Raw genomic sequence first — 25415 nt, 5'->3', positions numbered from 1 at the left:
TTAGTAAAAACCAAGAAAGTAATAAAGAAAACTTTTGAAAAACAATGAAATAAGAAAAGAAAAGAACCTGTGAAAATAGAAAAAAAAACAGAGAAAAACTGTGGAAAAACAAAAGAAAAAACTTAAGAAAAAGGGCCGGAAACCCAGCGGAAAAACTGGCTGGTTTCGCATCAAGTAGGTAGCTCTCCTACTATTTAAGTGCATCTCGAACAGACGCACAAAAACTGCTCCGCGCGCTAAAATTTTGGTTTTTTGGCGCCGAACAGCTCTAGCGGAAACTATAAAATAGTGCACGCACAAAAAAGGATGGGGAACGCGCTAAAAATCGCTATTAAAAGCTGCAAATTTGGGGCACCGGATTACGCACGCTTCACAATTTGCGCTGCGTGTTTTTTGTACACACTTTTTTGACATCTGCTAAACCAATGTTTGGTCCGGCGCGCTAAAAATGCTACAGTGACGCACATAAACTATTTTAGCATGCGAAATTTTTGTGCGCCTGTTGAAGATGCTCTAACACCAACCGGCTGCAGCGCGGAATTATCAAAAAAAAAAAAACCGGATGCAGCGCCGGGCGTCTTAGGAGACCAGGGTTCCATCCCTTGCGCGCTCCCCTTTTCCTTCTCTTAGTTCATTTAACTGTGCGAGAATGGGCCAACCCACCCAATTACTGTAGACGCTTCAGTGAGACTGAAGAAAAACTCGCTATAAGTGAGATATAGCCTTTTAATTTTTTGCACGCGATGACATGGGCCGTCTGAGTCCGGTTCCACGTTGTGCTAAACTTGGGCCCGTAACGCGTTAGAGTTCTCGAAACAAAAAGGGTGATCTCCCATCGATACAAGCCGAGGAAGGGGTACGTATCGTCATCGATCGATCATGACTGCGGCGCTTCGACTACAGGCGGCGGCGAGGATGCTCCAGCGATCTCCGGCGGAGCAACGGCTCCGGCTGCTGCCACGGCTCTTGCACGGCGCCGGTTCGCCGTCGATCCCCTCCGCTGCTGCCGAGGTACGTACCTACATGCTCCATCATCTCACGACGTACTTTTCCTCATTAAAGCCTCATACATGTACTCACTTGTGTTGCGTTGCGTCCGTTGGTCACCAGAGGCTCTCGTTGGTGCAACTGCACGAGAGGCAGCAGGAGCTGTACCCCGTGCTGCTCGAGCTAGACAAGAGAATACTAGGCAAACACCACAAGGCCACCGGCTTGATCTTCCACACCAGATACTCGGATCTGCTCGGGATCGTCACCAAGCACGTCGATCCTAGACCAAATGACTCCAACTGGTACGTAAGTATGGTGCATACTACCTCTGTCCTGGTTTATTGGTCCCTTTATAATTTGTGCCAAATTTTAATCAAAGATTTAACTAATAAAATATTAGTGCATGTCAACAAAAAATATATCGTTGAATTTGTATTTGAATGTAATTTTTAATGATATAATTTTTGGTGACATGCATAAATATTTTGTTAGTTAAATTTATGGTTAAAATTTGGCACGGAATACAATGAAGACCAATAAACCAGGAGAGAGGTAGTACATACATACATACATACATACATACACACCTATTTTCTCTGCGCTCTTGTTAGTTAATCAGCAGTCTTTTCTTTCATATGCATGCTTGCAGGCGGTGGTTTCGAGCCAAAGTGGTATTGTCCAATGGGTGCGCATGGTTGGTGAGTCTGGGGTTCCTACATTGCATGTGCTTCCATGATCTGTTTGCTGCAAAAGAGACTCCCGCGGAAGAAGAAGAAAATGATGTAGATAAAGAGGAGTGATAAAATTTCATATATCTCGGTTGGTGTCAGGTCTTTAGTTGCTCTATATAGTTTATACATCATGTTTTTATCATTCAGGTCTTTTCTGGAATGCAAGGGATCTAGGAGATCCTCACACACAAACCTTTATTGCTAATTTTATTAGACATTATAACTTTAGTTTTGTGGGCATATCTGAAAGTAAGAAGCAATCTTTTACATATATTATTTTAGACATAATTAGTGGTTATACTTATATTGAGTGGATTTTTTGTCCTGCTACAGGTTAATTAACTGGTGGTATATTGCTGGGTGTTAATACTAATGCTTTTAAGGTATTAGAAAATTAAGTTGGCATTTATTTTGTCAGAGCTCTGGTAAAACATTCAAACAAAACAATAACATTTGGAGTTTGGGTGCCGGCAATTGTATCAAGCGAGTCAACTCTTTGCAAGTCTTTTGTCTTTATTTTGTATCATTTTGTATGGATAGGTACTGATCGAACAGCTGTACGCAGCGTGCTAGCCAAGCCCCTTCTTGCTAAGACTTGATCTGGTCTCTATGGCTTGTACTTTGTTAGATATGTTAAGAGAGCTCAGTTAGAAAAATTAGTAACCGAAACTTTGCTGAAGTTTTAGCGATTCAACTCTATGGCAATTGGCAAGTCATCCCACCAAAAAAAAAAACTCTATGCGATGTCTTTGTCGGTCTTCATTTTCTATACATGCATCAGTAATGAACAGTTGTAGCTTCTTCTTGCTGAGACTTGATCCAGTCTTTATCGCTTCTATATAGTATTTTGCTTGCATATACTGATAGCGAGCCGCATATGCTAATGAATCTCTTCGTGCATGATTTACGAAGTTATAGGAAGGATCAAAGGATGATTACCTTTTGATTAATGATAGTTGTCTAAACTAACTATTTGCCGAGTTTACTGTCCACAACCCTCCGTCCAAATATTGTGCAGAAAGCACCACTTATTATCATGACTGTCCACATTACCCACTTTGCCAAAGTCCGTCGACCAGTCGGGGCGTGCGGGGGGAGGGCTCACGCGCTTTCCCGCCTGACGTTGGTCAGCTTCGCTGAGCGAACGCGCCTTCTCACTGGATCCGGAATTGAAACGGCGCGACACGCCTTCTCACTAGAGCTAACAAATCTAAGACTACTAATTCTGCACAGAGGGAGTTTTTGAGAAACAACTATAGCCTCCACTCTTTGGGCATCTCAAGGCGGACCCGCAAACCGCCCGCACCCGTTGAGACTGCGCTATCCAGACCACGAAAGCCATCCAACGTGGGCTTGTATCGGTCCGCGGGGCGGTCCGGACGAGATTTCTCCCGCAAACCGGAGACAAACATGGGAGAGGTTTGCCAGAGTCCGGACACGCGAAACGTAGGTATCTGACACCCCCGACCCATCCAAAACCCTTCCCGGACCGGGTGACTCCACCCCCCCCCCATTTTCTCTCCTACCTTATTTCTCTCTTGCCTTCGCCGCCGCTCCACCACCCCAGTCCCCACGCCACACCCATGCCAGAACTCTTTCTCTGTCACCTCCAGCGCTCCAGCAGGGCTCCACCTCGCTTCTCCTCTGTCTCTGTTCAACCCCTATCCTCCGACAGCTCTGGCAGGTACCATCCTTTACTGCTATTCTCACCATGCCTGGCAACTGTTCGATGAATCGTCAGAGCTAAAAACAGTTGTCCCTTCTTTTTTCTAGCAAATGGGTCCCAATTTGGAGTACATATATGAGTAATATGTTGAGTCGTCCGATGGCTCTTCGGACGAGGAGTACTCTAATGAGACAACGGCGATGCAGGCGGTCCTTGAAGATGCGGAGCGTGCGGAGGAGCATGTTCTAAATTTCAAGGGCTCGATCAAGGGTCATCGAGTGCTCAACCGTAATAGGGTGCGCGACCATTTGACACTGATGGCCAGCTACTTTGCCCCCGCGCATTTTCGTCCGTGTTTTCATATGTGCAAGACTGTCTTCGATTGTTTGTACCATGGAGTCCGGTCCTACGATGACTACTTCATCCTGAAGAAGGACACCATGAGAACGATTGGCTTCTCTGGTTACCAGAAGTGCACGGCCACACTTCGGATGCTTGCATATGGCAAGGCCGCTGATTCGTGGGACGAGTACCTATAGATGTCTGAGAGCACATGCGAGGATGCCATGGTCAGGTTTGCAACGGTCGTGGTCGAGGTGTTAGGACCTCAGTACGTACTTGAGAGAACCAACTGTGGCAGACACTGAGAGGCTTAGGCAATCTCAGAAGCTAGAGGGTGGCCAGGTTTGCTTGGATCGCTTGACTGCATGCATAGAAAATGGAAGAACTGCCCTAAGGCTTTCAAAGGTCGATATCAGGGTCATGTTAAGAAGCTCACCATCATTCTTGAAGCAGTTCCATCACAAGATCTTTGGACTTGGCATGATTTTTTGGCATGCCTGGGTCTCACCATGACATCAATGTGCTGCAACGATCACCTTTGTTTGCGAGGCCAACCGAAGGAAAAGCTCGTTGTCGGTGTCAAAACCGGCGGATCTCGGGTAGGGGGTCCCGAACTGTGCGTCTAAGACTAATGGTAACAGGAGGCAGGGGACACGATGTTTACCCAGGTTCGGGCCCTCTCGATGGAGGTAATACCCTACTTCCTGCTTGATTGATCTTGATGATATGAGTATTACAAGAGTTGATCTACCACGAGATCGTAGAGGCTAAACCCTAGAAGCTAGCCTATGATTATGATTGTTGTCCCTGTCTATCGACTAGCCTGGCCTCTGTTTATATAATGCACCAGAGGCCTAGGCTAACAAGAGTCCTAGCCGAATATGCCGGTGGGGAGGAGTCCTTGTCTTGATCACCAAGTCTTGTGGAATCTTCCTTGTATGCGGCAACTGTCCGAACTGGCCCATGAGTATACGACCATGGGGGTCCTCGGCCCAATCTAACTGATCGGGGGACGACGTGGTGAGTACCCCCTAGTCCAGGACACCGTTAGTAGCCCCCTGAACCGGTCTTCAAGTTGGGGACGCTCCTCGATTCTTCCGAACTGTTCTTCATCTTCGGTCGTCGGTCTTGAAAACTGGTTCAACAAATCTGCTCATCTTCGATCTTGAGGATCGCCGAAGTAAATCCAAAGAGTTTACACGACGGGTATCCGAGGAGCCCCTTTAAGTTCTCGGCCTTTATCAATGCCTTGTTATTTTTACGCCCACCTTGGGTTTGAAGTGTTTCCCGTGCGGTGCTGTCCTCTCGCGCCCGAGCTCCAACGCCGGACTGCATTCGAGGTATCATTTGCAGCCAAGCACCAACGCCGGACTGCTTCCGAGCTCCAACGCCGGAATGTATCCGAGCTCCAACGCCGGACTGTGTCCAAGCTCCAACGCCGGACTATATCCGAGCTCCAACGCTGGATTATATCCGAGGTGTCATAGATCACCTTGGCTCAAAAAAGTTGAAAGAGTTTAGCTAAGCTTAATACCGGAAATGCCCTCTATGGAGCCAGCCATTGGCGCCCGAGCTTTATGTCGGACCGCTTCCCAGGTGGTGCACCACCTTGGCCATGGGCTGATTTTTATGAATTTAATTCCGAATTGTGCAATGTAATCTCTGAGGAGACGTATAGCCAGTAGCCCTCAAGGTGCACGTTGGCCTAATATCCGGGATGAACCTGAAGGATAAAATCAAACCGCTGACCCCAGTAGCCCCTGAGACTCAGGTCGATTCGTGCAATCGGCCTGAGGATCAACTCCTAGCTCGGCAGCATACGTAGGAATAGAAACACAGTGTAATATATCAGAGATAATAGTGATTGGCGAACGGGCCCTTGCGAGAGGGTCTTGAGAAGTTGCCGCAATATATTAGCTTGACGCTATATAGGTCCAGATGGTTCCTATTGTTGTCCGAAGACGCATTTGCGCATAGTTCGGGTACATCAAAACACATAAACTCATAATATAACCGTCATCGAACTTTAAGCGTGCGGACCCTACGGGTTCGAGAACAATGTAGACATGACCGAGACACGTCTCCGGTCAAAAACCAATAGCGGAACCTAGATGCTCATATTGACTCCCACATATTCTACGAAGATCTTTATCGGTCAGACCGCATAACAACATACGTTGTTCCCTTTGTCATCGGTATGTTACTTGCCCGAGATTCGATCGTCGGTATCTCAATACCTAGTTCAATCTCGTTACCGGCAAGTCTCTTTACTCGTTCCGTAATACATCATCCCGCAACTAACTCATTAGTTGCAATGCTTACGTGATGTGCATTACCGAGTGGGCCCAGAGATACCTCTCCGACAATCAGAGTGACAAATCCTAATCTCTAAATACGCCAACCCAACAAGTACCTTCGGAGACACCTGTAGAGCACCTTTATAATCACCCGGTTACGTTGTGACGTTTGGTAGCACACAAAGTGTTCCTCCGGTAAATGGGAGTTGCATAATCTCATAGTCATAGGAACATGTATAAGTCATGAAGAAAGCAATAGCAGAATACTAAACGATCAAGTGCTAAGCTAACGGAATGGGTCAAGTCAATCACATCATTCTCCTAATTATGTGATCCCGTTAATCAAATGACAACTCATGTCTATGGCTAGGAAACATAACCATCTTTGATCAACGAGCTAGTCAAGTAGAGGCATACTAGTGACACTCTGTTTGTCGATGTACTCACACATGTATTATGTTTCCGGTTAATACAATTCTAGCATGAATAATAAACATTTATCATGATATAAGGAAATAAATAATAACTTTATTATTGCCTCTAGGGCACATTTCCTTCAAACACCACTTCAAGGTACTGTATTGAATTCATTCTTTATTTATATTGGTGTTAAACCTACTGTATTCCAACTTTTCTATGGTTCATAAACTCCGTTACTAGCCATAGATTCATTAAAATAAGCAAACAACACGCGAAAAACAGAATCTGTCAAAAACAGAACAGTCAGTAGTAATCTGTAACTAACGCAAACTTCTGGAACTCCAAAAATTCTAAAATAAATTTCTGGAAGTGAGGAATTTATCTATTAATCATCTGCAAAAAGAATCAACTAAATAGCACTCTCAAGTAAAAAGTTGTAGCTAATCTCGTGAGCGCTAAAGTTTCTATTTTTTACAGCAAGATCGCAAAGACTTTCCCCAAGTCTTCCCAAAGGTTCTACTTGGCACAAACACTAATAAAAACACAAAACCACATCTAAACAGAAGCTAGCTGGATTATTTATTCCTAAACAGAACCAAAAAGCAAAAACACTAAAATAAAATTGGGTTGCCTCCCAACAAGCGCTATCGTCTAACGCCCCTAGCTAGGCATAAAAGCGAGGATAGATCTAGGTATTGCCATCTTTGGTAGGCAATCCATAGGTGGATCTCATAATAGATTCATATGGTAATTTAATTCACCATGTGATTAACACCCATAGTTCACATCGCCATGTGATTTAACATCAATAGTTCACATCACCATGTGATTAACACCCATAGTTCACATCGTCATGTGACCAACACCCAAAGGGTTTACTAGAGTCAATAATCTAGTTCACATCGCTATGTGATTAACACCCAAAGAGTACTAAGGTGTGATCATGTTTTGCTTGTGAGAGAAGTTTAGTCAACGGGTCTGCCATATTCAGATCCATATGTATTTTGCAAATTTCTATGTCTACAATGCTCTGCTCGGAGCTACTTTAGCTAATTGCTCCCACTTTCAATATGTATCCAGATTAAGACTTAGAGTCATCTAGGTCAGTGCCAAAACTTGTATTGACGTAACCCTTTACGACGAACCTTTTTGTCACCTCCATAATCGAGAAACATATCCTTATTCCACTAAGGATAATTTTGATCGCTGTCCAGTGATCTACTCCGAGATCACTATTGTACTCCCTTGCCAAAATCAGTGTAGGGTATACAATAGATCTGGTACACAGCATGGCATACTTTATAGAACCTATGGCCGAGGCATAGGGAATGACTTTCATTCTCTTTCTATCTTCTGCCGTGGTCGGGCTTTGAGTCTTACTCAATTTCACACCTTGTAACACAGGCAAGAAACTCTTTCTTTGACTGTTCCATTTTGAACTACTTCAAAATCTTGTCAAGGTATGTACTCATTGAAAAAACTTATCAAGCGTCTTGATCTATCTCTATAGATCTTAATGCTCAATATGTAAGCAGCTTCACCGAGGTCCTTCTTTGGAAAACTCCTTTCAAACACTCCTTTATGCTTTGCAGAATAATTCTACATTATTTCCGATCAACAATATGTCATTCACATATACTTATCAGAAATAATGTAGTGCTCCCACTCACTTTCTTGTAAATACAGACTTCACCGCAAGTCTGTATAAAACTATATCCTTTGATCAACTTATCAAAGCGTATATTCCAACTCCGAGATGCTTGCACCAGTCCATAAATGGACCGCTGGAGCTTGCATATTTTGTTAGCACCTTTAGGATTGACAAAACCTTCTGGTTGCATCATATACAACTCTTGTTTAATAAATCCATTAAGGAATGCAGTTTTGTTTATCCAGTTGCCATATTTCATAAAATGCGGCAATTGCTAACATGATTCGGACAAACTTAAGCATATATACGAGTGAGAAACTCTCATCGTAGTCAACACCTTGAACTTGTCGAAAGCCTTTTTGCGACAATTCTAGCTTTGTAGATAGTAACACTACTATCAGCGTCCGTCTTCCTCTTGAAGATCCATTTAATCTCGATGGCTCGCCGATCATTGGGCAAGTCAATCAAAGTCCATAATTTGTTCTCATACATGGATCTCATCTCAGATTTCATGGCCTCAAGCCATTTCGCGGAATCTGGGCTCATCATCGCTTCCTCATAGTTTGTAGGTTCGTCATGGTCAAGTAACATGACCTCCAGAATAGGATTACCGTACGACTCTGGTGTGGATCTCACTCTGGTTGACCTACGAGGTCCGGTAGTAACTTGATCTGAAGTTACATGATCATCATCATTAGCTTCCTCACTAATTGGTGTAGGAGTCACAGGAACAGATTTCTGTGATGAACTACTTTTCAATAAGGGAGCAGGTACAGTTACCTCATCAAGTTCTACTTTCCTCCCACTCACTTCTTTCGAGAGAAACTCCTTCTCTAGAAAGGATCCATTCTCAGCAATGAATATCTTGCCTTCGGATCTGTGATAGAAGGTGTACCCAATTGTCTCCTTTGGGTATCCTATGAAGACACATTTCTCCGATTTGGGTTTGAGCTTATCAGCATGAAACTTTTTCTTATAAGCATCGCAACCCCAAACTTTAAGAAACGACAACTTTGGTTTCTTGCCAAACCACAGTTCATACGGTGTCGTCTCAAACGGATTTAGATGGTGCCCTTTTTTTTACGTGAATGCAGCTGTCTCTAATGCATAACCCCAAAACTATAGTGTTAAATCGGTAAGAAACATCATAGATTGCACTATATCCAATAAAGTACGGTTATGACGTTCGGACACACCATTATGCTGTGGTGTTCCAGGTGGCACGAATTTGTGAAACTATTCCACATTGTTTTAATTGAAGACCAAACTTGTAACTCAAATATTTGTCTCCGCGATCAGATCGTAGAAACCTTATTTTCTTGTCACGATGATTTTCCACTTCACTCTGAAATTCTTTGAACTTTTCAAATGTTTCAGACTTATGTTTCATCAAGTAGATATACCCATATCTGCTCAAATCATCTGTGAAGGTCAGAAAATAACGATACCCGCCGCGAGCCTCAACACTCATCGGATCGCATACATCAGTATGTATTATTTCCAATAAGTCAGGTACTCGCTCCATTGTTCCGGAGAACGGAGTCTTAGTCATCTTGCCCATAAGGCATGGTTCGCAAGCATCAAGTGATTCATAATCAAGTGATTCCAAAAGCCCATCAGCATGGAGTTTCTTCATGCGCTTTACACCAATATGACCTAAACGGCAGTGCCACAAATAAGTTGCACTATCATTATTAACTTTGCATCTTTTGGCTTCAATATTATGAATATGTGTATCACTACGATCGAGATCCAACGAACCATTTTCATTGGGTGTGTAACCATATAAGGTTTTATTCATGTAAACAGAACAACAATTATTCTCTAACTTAAATGAATAACCGTATTGCAATAAACATGATCAAATCATATTCATGCTCAACGCAAACACCAAATAACACTTATTTAGGTTCAATACTAATCCCGAAAGTATAGGGAGTCTGCGATGATGATCATATCAATCTTGGAACCACTTCCAACACACATCGTCACTTCACCCTTAACTAGTCTCTGTTTATTCCGCAACTCCCGTTTCGAGTTACTAATCTTAGCAACTGAACTAGTATCAAATACTGAGGGGTTGCTATAAACACTAGTAAAGTACACATCAATAACATGTATATCAAATATACCTTTGTTCACTTTGCCATCCTTCTTATTCGCTAAATACTTGGGGCAGTTCCGCTTCCAGTGACCAGTTCCTTTGCAGTAGAAGCACTCAGTCTCAGGCTTAGGTCCAGACTTGGGCTTCTTCACTTGAGCAGCAACTCGCTTGCCATTCTTCTTGAAGTTCCCTTTCTTCCCTTTGCCCTTTTCTTGAAACTAGTGGTCTTGTCAACCATCAACACTTGATGTTTTTCTTGATTTCTACCTTCGTCGATTTTAGCATCACGAAGAGCTTGGGAATCGTTTCCGTTATCCCTTGCATATTATAGTTAATCACGAAGTTCTAGTAACTTGGTGATAGTGACTAGAGAACTCTGTCAATCACTATCTTATCTAGAAGATTAACTCCCACTTGATTCAAGTGATTGTAGTACTCAGACATTCTGAGCACATGCTCACTAGCTGAGCAATTCTCCTCCATCTTGTAGGCAAAGTACTGTCAGAGGTCTCATACCTCTCGACACGGGCATGAGTATGAAATACCAATTTCAACTCTTAGAACATCTTATATGCTGTGTGGCGTTCAAAACATTTTTGAAGTCCCGGTTCTAAGCCGTAAAGCGTGGTGCACTAAACTATCAAGTAGTCATCATACCGAGCTTTTGTCAAACGTTCATAACGTCTGCATCTGCTCCTGCAATAGGTCTGTCACCTAGCGGTGCATCAAGGACATAAAACTTCTGTGCAGCAATGAGGTTAATCCTCAGATCACGGACCAAGTCCGCATAATTGCTACTAACATCTTTCAACTTAGTTTTCTCTAGGAACATATCAAAATAAAACAGGGGAGCAAAACGCGAGCTATTGATCTACAACATAGATATGCTAATACTACCAGGACTAAGTTCATGATAAATTTAAGTTCAATTAATCATATTACTTAAGAACTCCCACTTAGATAGACATCCCTCTAATCCTCTAAGTGATCACGTGATCCATATCAACTAAACCATGTCCGATCATCACGTGAGATGGAGTAGTTTCAACGGTGAACATCACTATGTTGATCATATCTACTATATGATTCACGCTCGACCTTTCGGTCTCCGTGTTCCGAGGCCATATCTGTCATATGCTAGGCTCGTTAAGCTTAACCTGAGTATTCCACATGTGCAACTGTTTTGCACCCGTTGTATTTGAACGTAGAGCCTATCACACCCGATCATCACGTGGTGTCTCAGCACGAAGAACTTTCGCAACGGTGCATACTCAGGGAGAACACTTATACTTTGATAATTTAGTGAGGGATCATCTTATAATGCTACCGTCAATCAAGGCAAGATAAGATGCATAAAAGATAAACATCACATGCAATCAATATAAGTGATATGATATGGCCATCATCATCTTGTGCTTGTGATCTCCATCTCCGAAGCACCGTCATGATCACCATCGTCACCGGCGCGACACCTTGATCTCCATCGTAGCATTGTTGCCGTCTCGCCAATCTTATGCTTCTACGACTATCGCTACCGCTTAGTGATAAAGTAAAGCATTACAGGGTGATTGCATTGCATACAATAAAGCGACAACCATATGGTTCCTGCCAGTTGCCGATAACTCGGTTACAAAACATGATCATCTCATACAATAAAATTTAGCATCATGTCTTGACCATATCACATCACAACATGCCCTGCAAAAACAAGTTAGACGTCCTCTACTTTGTTGTTGCAAGTTTTACGTGGCTGCTACTGGGCTTAGCAAGAACCGTTCTTACCTACGCATCAAAACCACAACGATAGTTTGTCATGTTGGTGCTGTTTTAACCTTCGCAAGGACCGGGCGTAGCCACACTCGGTTCAACTAAAGTTGGAGAAACTGACACCCGCCAGCCACCTGTGTGCAAAGCACGTCGGTAGAACCAGTCTCGCGTAAGCGTACGCCTAATGTCGGCCCGGGCCGCTTCATCCAACAATACCGCCGAACCAAAGTATGACATGCTGGTAAGCAGTATGACTTATATCGCCCACAACTCACTTGTGTTCTACTCGTGCATATAACATCAACGCATAAAACCTGGCTCGGATGCCACTGTTGGGGAACATAGTAATTTCAAAAAATTTCCTACGCACACGCAAGATCATGGTGATGCATAGCAACGAGAGGGGAGAGTGTTGTCTACGTACCCTCGTAGACCGAAAGCGGAAGCGTTAGCACAACGCGGTTGATGTAGTCGTACGTCTTCACGATCCGACCGATCAAGTATCGAACGCACGGCACTTCCGAGTTCTGCACACGTTCAACTCGATGACGTCCCTCGAACTTCGATCCAGCCGAGATTTGAGGGAGAGTTCCGTCAGCACGACGGCGTGGTGACGATGATGATGTTCTACCGACGCAGGGCTTCGCCTAAGCACCTCTACGATATAATCGAGGTGGATTATGATGGAGGGGGGCACCGCACACGGCTAAGAGATCAATTGTTGTGTCTCCAAGGGGTGCCCCCCTCCCCGTATATAAAGGAGTGGAGGAGGGGGAGGGCCGGCCCTCTCTATGGCGCGCCCTAGGAGGAGTCCTACTCCCACCGGGAGTAGGATTCCCCCCTTCCAAGTAGTAGGAGTAGGAGTGAAGGAAAGGGAATAGGGAAGTGAAGGAAGGAGGGAGCGCCGCCCCTCCCCCTAGTCCAATTCGGACTAGTCAATGGGGGGGGGGGGGCGCGGCCTGCCTCTCCCTCTCCCCTAAAGCCCAATAAGGCCCATATACTTCTTCCCCCGTATTCCCGTAACTCCCCGGTACTCCGAAAAATACCCGAACCACTCGGAACCTTTCCGATGTCCGAATACAGTCGTCCAATATATCGATCTTTACGTCTTGACCATTTCGAGACTCCTCGTCATGTCCCCGATCTCATCCGGGACTTCGAACTACCTTCGGTACATCAAAACACATAAACTCATAATATAACCGTCATCGAACTTTAAGCGTGCGGACCCTACGGGTTCGAGAACAATGTAGACATGACCGAGACACGTCTCCGGTCAATAACCAATAGCGGAACCTGGATGCTCATATTGGCTCCCACATATTCTACGAAGATCTTTATCGGTCAGACCGCATAACAACATACATTGTTCCCTTTGTCATCGGTATGTTACTTGCCCGAGATTCGATCGTCGGTATCTCAATACCTAGTTCAATCTCGTTACCGGCAAGTCTCTTTACTCGTTCTGTAATACATCATCCCGCAACTAACTCATTAGTTGCAATGCTTGCAAGGCTTAAGTGATGTGCATTACCGAGTGGGCCCAGAGATACCTCTCCGACAATCGGAGTGACAAATCCTAATCTCGAAATACGCCAACCCAACAAGTACCTTCGGAGACACCTGTAGAGCACCTTTATAATCGCCCAGTTACGTTGTGACGTTTGGTAGCACACAAAGTGTTCCTCTGGTAAACGCGAGTTGCATAATCTCATAGTCATAGGAACATGTATAAGTCATGAAGAAAGCAATAGCAGAATACTAAACAATCAAGTGCTAAGCTAACGGAATGGGTCAAGTCAATCACATCATTCTCCTAATTATGTGATCCCGTTAATCAAATGACAACTCATGTCTATGGCTAGGAAACATAACCATCTTTGATCAACGAGCTAGTCAAGTAGAGGCATACTAGTTACACTCTGTTTGTCGATGTACTCACACATGTATTATGTTTCGGGTTAATACAATTCTAGCATGAATAATAAACATTTATCATGATATAAGGAAATAAATAATAGATTCATTCTATGGTTCATACTTCCTTCAAACACCACTTCAAGGTACTGTATTGAACTCATTCTTTATTTATATTGGTGTTAAACCTACTGTATTCCAACTTTTCTATGGTTCATAAACTCCATTACTAGCCATAGATTCATTAAAATAAGCAAACAACACGCGAAAAACAGAATCTGTCAAAAACAGAACAGTCAGTAGTAATCTATAACTAACGCAAACTTCTGGAACTCCAAAAATTCTAAAATAAATTTCTGGACGTGAGGAATTTATTTATTAATAATCTGCAAAAAGAATCAACTAAATAGCACTCTCCAGTAAAAAGTTGTAGCTAATCTCGTGAGCGCTAAAGTTTCTATTTTTTACAGCAAGATCGCAAAGACTTTCCCCAAGTCTTCCCAAAGGTTGTACTTGGCACAAACACTAATAAAAACACAAAACCACATCTAAACAGAAGCTAGATGGATTATTTATTCCTAAACAGAACCAAAAAGCAAAAAAAATAAAATAAAATTGGGTTGCCTCCCAACAAGCGCTATCGTTTAACGCCCCTAGCTAGGCATAAAAGCGAGGATAGATCTAGGTATTGCCATCTTTGGTAGGCAATCCATAGGTGGCTCTCATAATAGATTCATATGGTAATTTAATTCACCATGTGATTAACACCCATAGTTCACATCGCCATGTGATTTAACATCAATAGTTCACATCACCATGTGATTAACACCCATAGTTCACATCGTCATGTGACCAACACCCAAAGGGTTTACTAGAGTCAATAATCTAGTTCACATCGCTATGTGATTAACACCCAAAGAGTACTAAGGTGTGATCATGTTTTGCTTGTGAGAGAAGTTTAGTCAACGGGTCTGCCATATTCAGATCCATATGTATTTAGCAAATTTCTATGTCTACAATGCTCTGCTCGGAGCTACTTTAGCTAATTGCTCCCACTTTCAATATGTATCCAGATTAAGACTTAGAGTCATCTAGGTCAGTGCCAAAACTTGTATTGACGTAACCCTTTACGACGAACCTTTTTGTCACCTCCATAATCGAGAAACATATCCTTATTCCACTAAGGATAATTTTGACCGTTGTCCAGTGATCTACTCCTAGATCACTATTGTACTCCCTTGCCAAAATCAGTGTAGGGTATACAATAGATCTGGTACACAGCATGGCATACTTTATAGAACCTATGGCCGAGGCATAGGGAATGACTTTCATTCTCTTTCTATCTTCTGCCGTGGTCGGGCTTTGAGTCTTACTCAATTTCACACCTTGTAACACAGGCAAGAAACTCTTTCTTTGACTGTTCCATTTTGAACTACTTCAAAATCTTGTCAAGGTATGTACTCATTGAAAAAACTTATCAAGCGTCTTGATCTATCTCTATAGATCTTAATGCTCAATATGTAAGCAGCTTCACCGAGGTCCTTCTTTGGAAAACTCCTTTCAAACACTCCTTTATGCTTTGCAGAATAATTCTACATTATTTCCGATCAACAATATGTCTTTCACATATACTTATCAGAAATGATGGAGTGCTCCCACTCACTTTCTTGTAAATACAGGCTTCACCGCAAGTCTGTATAAAACTATATCCTTTGATCAATTTATCAAAGCGTATATTCCAACTCCGAGATGCTTGCACCAGTCCATAGATGGATCTCTGGAGCTTGCATATTTTGTTAGCACCTTTAGGATTGACAAAACCTTCTGGTTGCATCATATACAACTCTTCTTTCATAAATCCATTAAGGAATGCAGTTTTGTTTATCCATTTGCCATATTTCATAAAATGCGGCAATTGCTAACATGATTCGGACAAACTTAAGCATAGATACGAGTGAGAAACTCTCATCGTAGTCAACACCTTGAACTTGTCGAAAACCTTTTTGCGACAATTCTAGCTTTGTAGATAGTAACACTACTATCAGCGTCCGTCTTACTCTTGAAGATCCATTTAATCTCGATGGCTCGCCGATCATTGGGCAAGTCAATCAAAGTCCATACTTTGTTCTCATACATGGATCTCATCTCAGATTTCATGGCCTCAAGCCATTTCGCGGAATCTGGGCTCATCATCGCTTCCTCATAGTTCGTAGGTTCGTCATGGTCAAGTAACATGACCTCCAGAATAGGATTACCGTACCACTCTGGTGTGGATCTCACTCTGGTTGACCTACGAGGTTCGGTAGTAACTTGATCTGAAGTTACATGATCATCATCATTAGCTTCCTCACTAATTGGTGTAGGAGTCACAGGAACAGATTTCTGTGATGAACTACTTTCCAATAAGGGAGCAGGTACAGTTACCTCATCAAGTTCTACTTTCCTCCCACTCACTTCTTTCGAGAGAAACTCCTTCTCTAGAAAGGATCCATTCTCAGCAATGAATATCTTGCCTTCGGATCTGTGATAGAAGGTGTACCCAATTGTCTCCTTTGGGTATCCTATGAAGACACATTTCTCCGACTTGGGTTTGAGCTTATCAGGATGAAACTGTTTCTTATAAGCATCGCAACCCCAAACTTTAAGAAACGACAACTTTGGTTTCTTGCCAAACCACAGTTCATACGGTGTAGTCTCAAACGGATTTAGATGGTGCCCTTTTTTTACGTGAATGCAGCTATCTCTAATGCATAACCCCAAAACTATAGTGGTAAATCGGTAAGAAACATCATAGATTGCACTATATCCAATAAAGTACGGTTATGACGTTCGGACACACCATTATGCTGTGGTGTTCCAAGTGGCACGAATTTGTGAAACTATTCCACATTATTTTAATTGAAGACCAAACTCGTAACTCAAATATTTGTCTCCGCGATCAGATCGTAGAAACCTTATTTTCTTGTCACGATGATTTTCCACTTCACTCTGAAATTCTTTGAACTTTTCAAATGTTTCAGACTTATGTTTCATCAAGTAGATATACCCATATCTGCTCAAATTATCTGTGAAGGTCAGAAAATAACGATACCCGCCGCGAGCCTTAACACTCATCGGATCGCATACATCAGTATGTATTATTTCCAATAAGTCAGTTGCTCGCTCCATTGTTCCGGAGAACGGAGTCTTAGTCATCTTGCCCATAAGGCATGGTTCGCAAGCATCAAGTGATTCATAATCAAGTGATTCCAAAAGCCCATCAGCATGGAGTTTCTTCATGCGCTTTACACCAATATGACCTAAATGGCAGTGCCACAAATAAGTTGCACTATCATGCGCTTTACACCAATATGACCCAGTTACGTTGTGACGTTTGGTAGCACACAAAGTGTTCCTCCGGCAAACGGGAGTTGCATAATCTCATAGTCATAGGAACATGTATAAGTCATGAAGAAAGCAATAGCAGAATACTAAACGATCAGGTGCTAAGCTAACGGAATGGGTCAAGTCAATCACATCATTCTCCTAATTATTTGATCCCGTTAATCAAATGACAACTCATGTCTATGGCTAGGAAACATAACCATCTTTGATCAACGAGCTAGTCAAGTAGAGGCATACTTGTGACACTCTGTTTGTCGATGTACTCACACATGTATTATGTTTCCGGTTAATACAATTCTAGCATGAATAATAAACATTTATCATGATATAAGGAAATAAATAATAACTTTATTATTGCCTCTAGGGCATATTTCCTTCAAACACCACTTCAAGGTATTGTATTGAACTCATTCTTTATTTATATTGGTGTTAAACCTACTGTATTCCAACTTTTCTATGGTTCATAAACTCCGTTACTAGCCATAGATTCATTAAAATAAGCAAACAACACGCGAAAAACAGAATTTGTCAAAAACAGAACAGTCAGTAGTAATCTGTAACTAACGCAAACTTCTGGAACTCCAAAAATTCTAAAATAAATTTCTGGACGTGAGGAATTTATTTATTAATCATCTGCAAAAAGAATCAACTAAATAGCACTCTCAAGTAAAAAGTTGTAGCTAATCTCGTGAGCGCTAACGTTTCTGTTTTTTACAGCAAGATCGCAAAGACTTTCTCCAAGTCTTCCCAAAGGTTGTACTTGGCACAAACACTAATAAAAACACAAAACCACATCTAAACAGAAGCTAGATGGATTATTTATTCCTAAACAGAACCAAAAATCAAAAAAAATAAAATAAAATTGGGTTGCCTCCCAACAAGCGCTATCGTTTAACGCCCCTAGCTAGGCATAAAAGCGAGGATAGATCTAGGTTTTGCCATCTTTGGTAGGCAATCCATAGGTGGCTCTCATAATAGATTCATATGGTAATTTTATTTTATTTCTAGGGAAGTGTTCCATGCCTTTCCTTAACGGAAATTGGAATCTAATATTCCCTTCCTTCATATCAATGATTGCACCAATCGTTCTATGGAAAGGTCTACCAAGAATAATAGGACATGAAGGATTGCAATCTATATCAAGAACAATGAAATCTACTGGCACATAATTCCTATTTGCAACAATAAGAACATCATTAATTGTTCCCATAGGTTTATTAATGGTGGAATCCGCAAGGTGCAAGTTTAAAGAACAATCATCAAATTCACGGAAACCTAGCAAATCACACAAAGTTTTTGGGATCGTGGAAACATTAGCACCCAAATCGCACAAAGCATAGCATTCATGATCTTTAATTTTAATTTTAATTGTAGGTTCCCACTCATCATAAAGTTTTCTAGGGATGGAAACTTCCAACTCAAGTTTTTCTTCATAAGATTGCATCAAAGCATCAACGATATGTTTAGTAAAGGCTTTATTTTGACTATAAGCATGCGGAGAATTTAGCACGGATTGCAACAAGGAAATACAATCTATTAAAGAACAATTATCATAATTAAATTCCTTTAAATCCAAGATAGTGGGTTCATTGCTATATAAAGTTTTGACCTCTTCAATCCCACTTTTACCAATTTTAGCATCAAGATCTAAAAAGTCCGAATTTTTGGGACGCCTTCTAACTAAAGTTGACTTATCTCCAGTCCCATCATTATCAAGATTCATATTGCAAAAGAAGGATTTAATAGGGGACACATCAATAACTTTTAGATCTTCATCTTTATTCTCATAAAAACTAGAAGAACACGCCTTCACAAAGCAATCTTTCTTAGCACGCATCCTAGCGGTTCTTTCTTTGCACTCATGAATGGAAATTCTCATGGCTTTGAGAGACTCATTGATATCATGCTTAGGTGGAATAGATCTAAGTTTCAAAGAATCAACATCAAGAGAAATTCTATCCACGTTCCTAGCCAATTCATCAATCTTAGGCAATTTTTCTTCAAGCAAAGCATTGAAATTCTTTTGACAAATCATAAATTCTTTAACACTAGTCTCAAAATCAGAGGGCATCTTATTAAAATTTCCATAAGAGTTGTTGTAGTAATTACCATAATTATTAGAGGAATTATTAGGGAGCGGCCTAGGATTAAAGTTTCCTCTATACGCATTGTTACCAAAATTATTCCTACCAACAAAATTCACATCCATAGATTCATTATTATTCTCAATCAAAGTAGACAAAGGCATATCATTAGGATCAAAAGAAACACTCTTATTAGCAAAAAATATCATAAGTTCATCCATCTTTCCACTCAAAACATTAATTTCTTCAATCGCACGAACCTTTTTACTAGTAGATCTTTCAGTGTGCCATTGAGAATAATTAACCATAATATTATCTAGGAGTTTAGTAGCATCTCCTAAAGTGATTTCCATAAAAGTGCCTCCCCCGGCCGAATCTAAAAGATTTCTAGAAGCAAAATTCAATCCGGCATAAAAAATTTGTATAATCATCCACAAATTCAAACCATGAGTAGGGCAATTACGTATCATTAATTTCATCCTCTCCCAAGCTTGTGCAACATGTTCATGATCAAGTTGCTTAAAATTCATAATATCGTTTCTAAGAGAGATGATCTTAGCGGGAGTAAAATACTTAGAGATAAAAGCATCTTTTCACTTATTCCAAGAATCAATACTATTTTTAGGCAAAGACGAAAACCAAGTTTTAGCACGATCTCTAAGAGAAAACGGAAATAGCTTCAATTTAACAATATCATTATCCACATCTTTCTTCTTTTGCATATCACACAAATCAACAAAGCTATTTAGATGGGTAGCGGCATCTTCACTAGGAAGGCCGGCGAATTGATCTTTCATGACAAGATTCAACAAAGCAGCACTAATTTCACAAGATTCAGCTTCGGTAAGAGGAGCAATCGGGGTACTAAGAAAATCATTGTTGTTGGTATTGGTAAAGTCACACAATTTAGTATTGTCTTGAGCCATCGTGACAAGCAAGCAATCCAACACACGAGCAAACAAGAAGCAAGCGAAAAAGAGGCGAACGGATAGAGAGGGCGAATAAAACGGCAAGGGTGAAGTGGGGGAGAGGAAAACGAGAGGCAAATGGCAAATAATGTAATGCGAGGGATAAGAGTTTGTGATGGGTACTTGGTATGTCTTGACTTGTGCGTAGACTCCCCGGCAACGGCGCCAGAAATCCTTCTTGCTACCTCTTGAGCACTGTGTTGGTTTTCCCTTGAAGAGGAAAGGGTGATGCAGCAAAGTAGCGTAAGTATTTCCCTCAGTTTTGAGAACCAAGGTATCAATCCAGTAGGAGGCCACGCTCAAGTCCCTTGCACCTACACAAACAAATAAGAACCTTGCAACCAACGCGATAAAGGGGTTGTCAATCCCTTCACGGCCACTTGCAAAAGTGAGATTTGATAGAGAAGAGAAGATAATATTTTTGGTATTTTTATGATAAAGATTAAAAGTAAAGATTGCAAAATAAACAAAGACAGAAATAGCTTGTTGACGGAAGATTAATATGATGGAGAATAGACCCGGGGGCCATAGGTTTCACTAGTGGCTTCTCTCAAGATAGCATAAGTATTATGGTGGGTGAACGAATTACTGTCGAGCAATTGATAGAACTGAGCATAGTTATGAGAATATCTAGGTATGATCATGTATATAGGTATCACGTCCGTGACAAGTAGACCGACTCCTGCCTGCATCTACTACTATTACTCCACACATCGACCGCTATCCAGCATGCATCTAGAGTATTAAGTTCATAAGAACGGAGTAACGCTTTAAGCAAGATGACATGATGTAGAGGGATAAACTCATGAAATATGATATAAACCCCATCTTTTTATCCTCGATGGCAACAATACAATACGTGTCGTTTCCCCTACTGTCACTGGGGTCGAGCACCGCAAGATTGAACCCAAAGCTAAGCACTTCTCCCATTGCAAGAAAGATCAATCTAGTAGGCCAAACCAAACTGATAATTCGAAGAGACTTGCAAAGATAACCAATCATACATAAAAGAATTCAGAGAAGATTCAAATATTGTTCATAGATAATCTTGATCATAAACCCACAGTTCATCGGATCTCGAAAAACACACCGCAAAAGAAGATTACATCGAATAGATCTCCAAGAGAATCGAGGAGAACTTTGTATTGAGATCCAAAGAGAGAGAAGAAGCCATCTAGCTCATAACTATGGACCGAAGGTATGAGGTAAACTACTCACATATCATCGAAGAGGCTATGGTGTTGATGTAGAAGCCCTCCGTGATCAATGCCCCCTCCGGCGGAGCGCCGGAAAAGGCCCCAAGATGGGATCTCACGGGTACAGAAGGTTGCGGTGGTGGAATTAGGTTTTCGTGGTGCTCCTCGATGGTTTGGGGGTACGTAGGTATATATAGGAGGAAGAAGTAGGTCGGTGGAACCACGAGGGGCCCACGAGGGTGGAGGGCGCGCCCAGGGGGGTAGGCACGCCCCCTGCCTCGTGGCCTCCTCGTTGATTTCTTGACGTCCACTCCAAGTCCTCTGGATAACGTTTGTTCCAAAAATCACGCTCCCGAAGGTTTCATTCCGTTTGGACTCTGTTTGATATTCTTTTTCTGCGAAACACTGAAATAGGCAAAAAAATAGCAATTGGGGCTGGGCCTCCGGTTAATAGGTTAGTCCCAAAAATAATATAAAAGTGTATAAATAAGCCCATTAAACATCCAAAACATAATATATAATAGCATGGAACAATAAAAAATTATAGATACGTTGGAGACGTATCAAGCATCCCCAAGCTTAATTCATGCTCGTCCTCGAGTAGGTAAATGATAAAAACAGAATTTTTGATGTGGAATGCTTCTTAGCATAATTTTCAATGTAATTCTTTTTATTGTGGCATGAATATTTAGATCCGAAAGATTCAAGATAAAAGTTTAATGTTGACTTTAAAACAATAATACTTCAAACATGCTAACCAAGCAATTATGTCTTATCAAAATAACATAGCCAAAGAAAGCTTATCCCTACAAAATCATATAGTTAGGCCATGTTTCAATTTCGTCACACAAAACGTTCTCATCATGCATAACCCCGATGACAAGCCGAGCAATTGGTTCATACTTTTTAACGCGCTTCAGCCTTTTCAACCCTTACGTAATACATGAGCGCAAGCCATGGATATAGCACTATGGGTGGAATAAAGTATAATGATGGGGGTTATGTGAGAAGACAAAAAGGTAGAAATTCTCACATTGACGCGGCTAATCAATAGGCTATGGAGATGCCCATCAATTGATGTCGATGAGAGGAGTAGGGATTGCCATGCAATGGATGCACTAGAGCTATAAATGTATGAAAGCTCAACAAAAGAAACTAAGTGGGTGTGCATCCAACTTGCTTGCTCACGAAGACCTAGGGTATTTTGAGGAAGCCCATCATTGGAATATACAAGCCAAGCTCTATAATGAAAAATTCCCACTAATATATGAAAGTGACAACATATAAGACTCTCTATCATGAAGATCATGGTGCTACTTTGAAGCACAAGTGTGGAAAAAGGATAGTAACATTGTCCCTTCTCTCTTTTTCTCTCTTTTTTTCTTTTTTTGGGCCTTCTCTTTTTTTCTTTGGCCTCTTTTTTTTAGTCCGGAATCTCATCCCGACTTGTGGGGGAATCATAGTCTCCATCATCCTTTCCTCACATGGGACAATGCTCTAATAATGATGATCATCACACTTTTATTACTTACAACTCAAGAATTACAACTCAATACTTAGAACAAAATATGACTCTATGTGAATGCCTCCGGCGGTGTGCCGGGATATGCAATGAATCAAGAGTGACATGTATGAAAACATTATGAATGGTGGCTTTTTCAAAGGAGCGCGGCGGCGTTTTCGATTATGGAAGATATCGACCTGCCGGGAAGGTGCGCGAGAGGCCTGGGCCATGGTGAAAACATGGTACATGAAGCTTGATCCGAATCATATGGCCCGGGTCGGACCTTGGGGGTCAGATGGACAAGAAATTCCAGTTAGTTTGGTATATGACCAAGTAAAGATAGCCGCCAAATATTCCCAACAGGATTGTATGCTAGACAGCCTGTTAGACGGCATAGAGGAAGAAGTTTTTGAGTCCAAGTGACTATGTACTTGAATTGACATATTTGTCCCTATCCGGATTGTAAAACGATTGTCATGGCAGACCTTTTCGCTTCGACCTCAGGACCCGAAGGTGCGGAGTGTTTCCGAATACCGGAGCGGGAATATATACCGGGCTATTGATGTCTACTACACAACCTTCTTCTTGTAGACGCTGTTGGGCCTCCAAGTGCAGAGGTTTGTAGGACAGTAGCAAATTTCCCTCAAGTGGATGACCTAAGGTTTATCAATCCGTGGGAGGCGTAGGATGAAGATGGTCTCTCTCAAGCAACCCTGCAACCAAATAACAAAGAGTCTCTTGTGTCCCCAACACACCCAATACAATGGTAAATTGTATAGGTGCACTAGTTCGGCGAAGAGATGGTGATACAAGTACAATATGGATGATAGATATAGGTTTTTGTAATCTGAAAAATATAAAAACAGCAAGGTAACAAGTAATAAAAGTGAGCACAAACGGTATTGCAATGCTTCGAAACAAGGCCTGGGGTTCATACTTTCACTATTTGAAAAACAAAATCTGTCAAAAACAGAACAGTCTGTAGTAATCTGTACAAAACGTATACTTCTGGAAATCCAAAAATTCTGAACTAAATTGGTGGACCTGAGGAATTTGTCTATTAATCATCTGCAAAAAGAATCAACCTAAAAGCACTCTCCAGTAAAAGTTGTAGCTAATCTCGTGAGCACTAAAGTTTCAGTTTTTTACAACAAGATCATAAAGACTTCACCCCAAGTCTTCCGAAAGGTTCTACTTGGCACAAACACTAATTAAAACATAAAACCACATATAACCAGAGGCTAGATGGATTATTTATTACTAAACAGGAGCAAAATGCAAAGAACAAAAATAAAATTGGGTTGCCTCCCAACAAGCGCTAACGTTTAACGCCCCTAGCTAGGCATGATGATTTCAATGATGCTCACATAAAATATAAGAATTGAAACATAAAGAGAGCATCATGAAGAATATGACTAGCACATTTAAGTCTAACCCACTTCCTATGCTTAGGTATTTTGTGAGCAAACAACTTATGGGAACAATAATCAACTAGCATAGGAAGGAAAAACAAGCATAACTTCAAAACTTTAAGCACATAGAGAGGAAACTTGGTATTATTGCAATTCCTACAAGCATATATTCCTCCCTCATAATAATTTTCAATAGCATCATGAATGAATTCAACAATATAACCAACACCTAAAGCATTCTTTTCATGATCTACAAGCATAGAAATTTTATTACTCTCCACATAAGCAAAATTCTTCTCATTCAGAATAGTGGGAGTATCATAAGAGACTCGAATACTATAAATTGTTTCCACGTTAAAGAGTAGTGTTCAGAAAAAGGGTAATCATAATCATGACAAGTTTTATAAATATAATCATCACTACTCTTTATAGCATAAGTATCATCACAATAATCATCATAAGTAGCAACTTAGTTCTTATCATAATCAATTGAAACCTCTTCCAAGATAGTGGAATCATTACTAAATAAAGTCATGACCTCTCCAAATCCACTTTCATAATTGTCACAATAAGATTCAACACCCTCCAAAATAGTGGGATCATTACTTCCTAAAGTTGACACTCTTCCAAACCCACTTTCATCAATATAATCATCATAAGTAGGAGGCATGCTATCATCATAATAAATTTGCTCATCAAAACTTGTGAGGCTAAAAATATCATCTTCATTAAACATAGCATCCCCAAGCTTGGGACAAACATTAATTGCATCAAATATATTCTCAAACATGTCATTCTCATCAAACATAGCATCCCCAAGCTTGGGCCTTTTCATATCATAAGCATAATCACTCTCATCATTAATAGTATGGATAGCACCAATAGTATAGCAATTATCATCATCACAATGAGTAATAGGAGCAACATCATTTAGGAGAGATACTTTTTTACCTTTGCTTCTCCGTATTTTCTTTTTCTTCTT

General features: G+C 41.2%; 1 protein-coding gene across 1 annotated transcript; it reads left to right on the top strand.

The window, feature by feature from the left end:
• The first annotated feature begins 853 nt into the window (after positions 1 to 853).
• On the top strand, positions 854 to 1933 carry LOC123172923 (uncharacterized). The gene is made up of 3 exons (XM_044589808.1): positions 854 to 1011; positions 1111 to 1292; positions 1640 to 1933. The coding sequence occupies exons 1-3, from the start codon at positions 880 to 882 to the stop codon at positions 1788 to 1790; spliced, it is 465 nt and encodes a 154-aa protein (XP_044445743.1). The 5' UTR covers positions 854 to 879; the 3' UTR covers positions 1791 to 1933.
• Positions 1934 to 25415: the final 23482 nt, after the last annotated feature.

The sequence above is a fragment of the Triticum aestivum genome, chromosome 1D (genome assembly GCF_018294505.1).
Source record: "Triticum aestivum cultivar Chinese Spring chromosome 1D, IWGSC CS RefSeq v2.1, whole genome shotgun sequence".
Classification (NCBI taxonomy): domain Eukaryota; kingdom Viridiplantae; phylum Streptophyta; class Magnoliopsida; order Poales; family Poaceae; genus Triticum; species Triticum aestivum.
Note: the sequence above shows the minus strand (reverse complement) of the source record. Positions and strands in the feature narration are given on the sequence as shown.

Bases quoted from the DNA above. Each gene is read 5' to 3' on its own strand.
- LOC123172923 (XM_044589808.1), top strand. From the start codon at position 880: ATGACTGCGGCGCTTCGACTACAGGCGGCGGCGAGGATGCTCCAGCGA. The intron at 1,012-1,110 runs GTACGTACCTAC...GTTGGTCACCAG, and splicing joins TCCCCTCCGCTGCTGCCGAG to AGGCTCTCGTTGGTGCAACT. The intron at 1,293-1,639 runs GTACGTAAGTAT...GCATGCTTGCAG, and splicing joins AGACCAAATGACTCCAACTG to GCGGTGGTTTCGAGCCAAAG.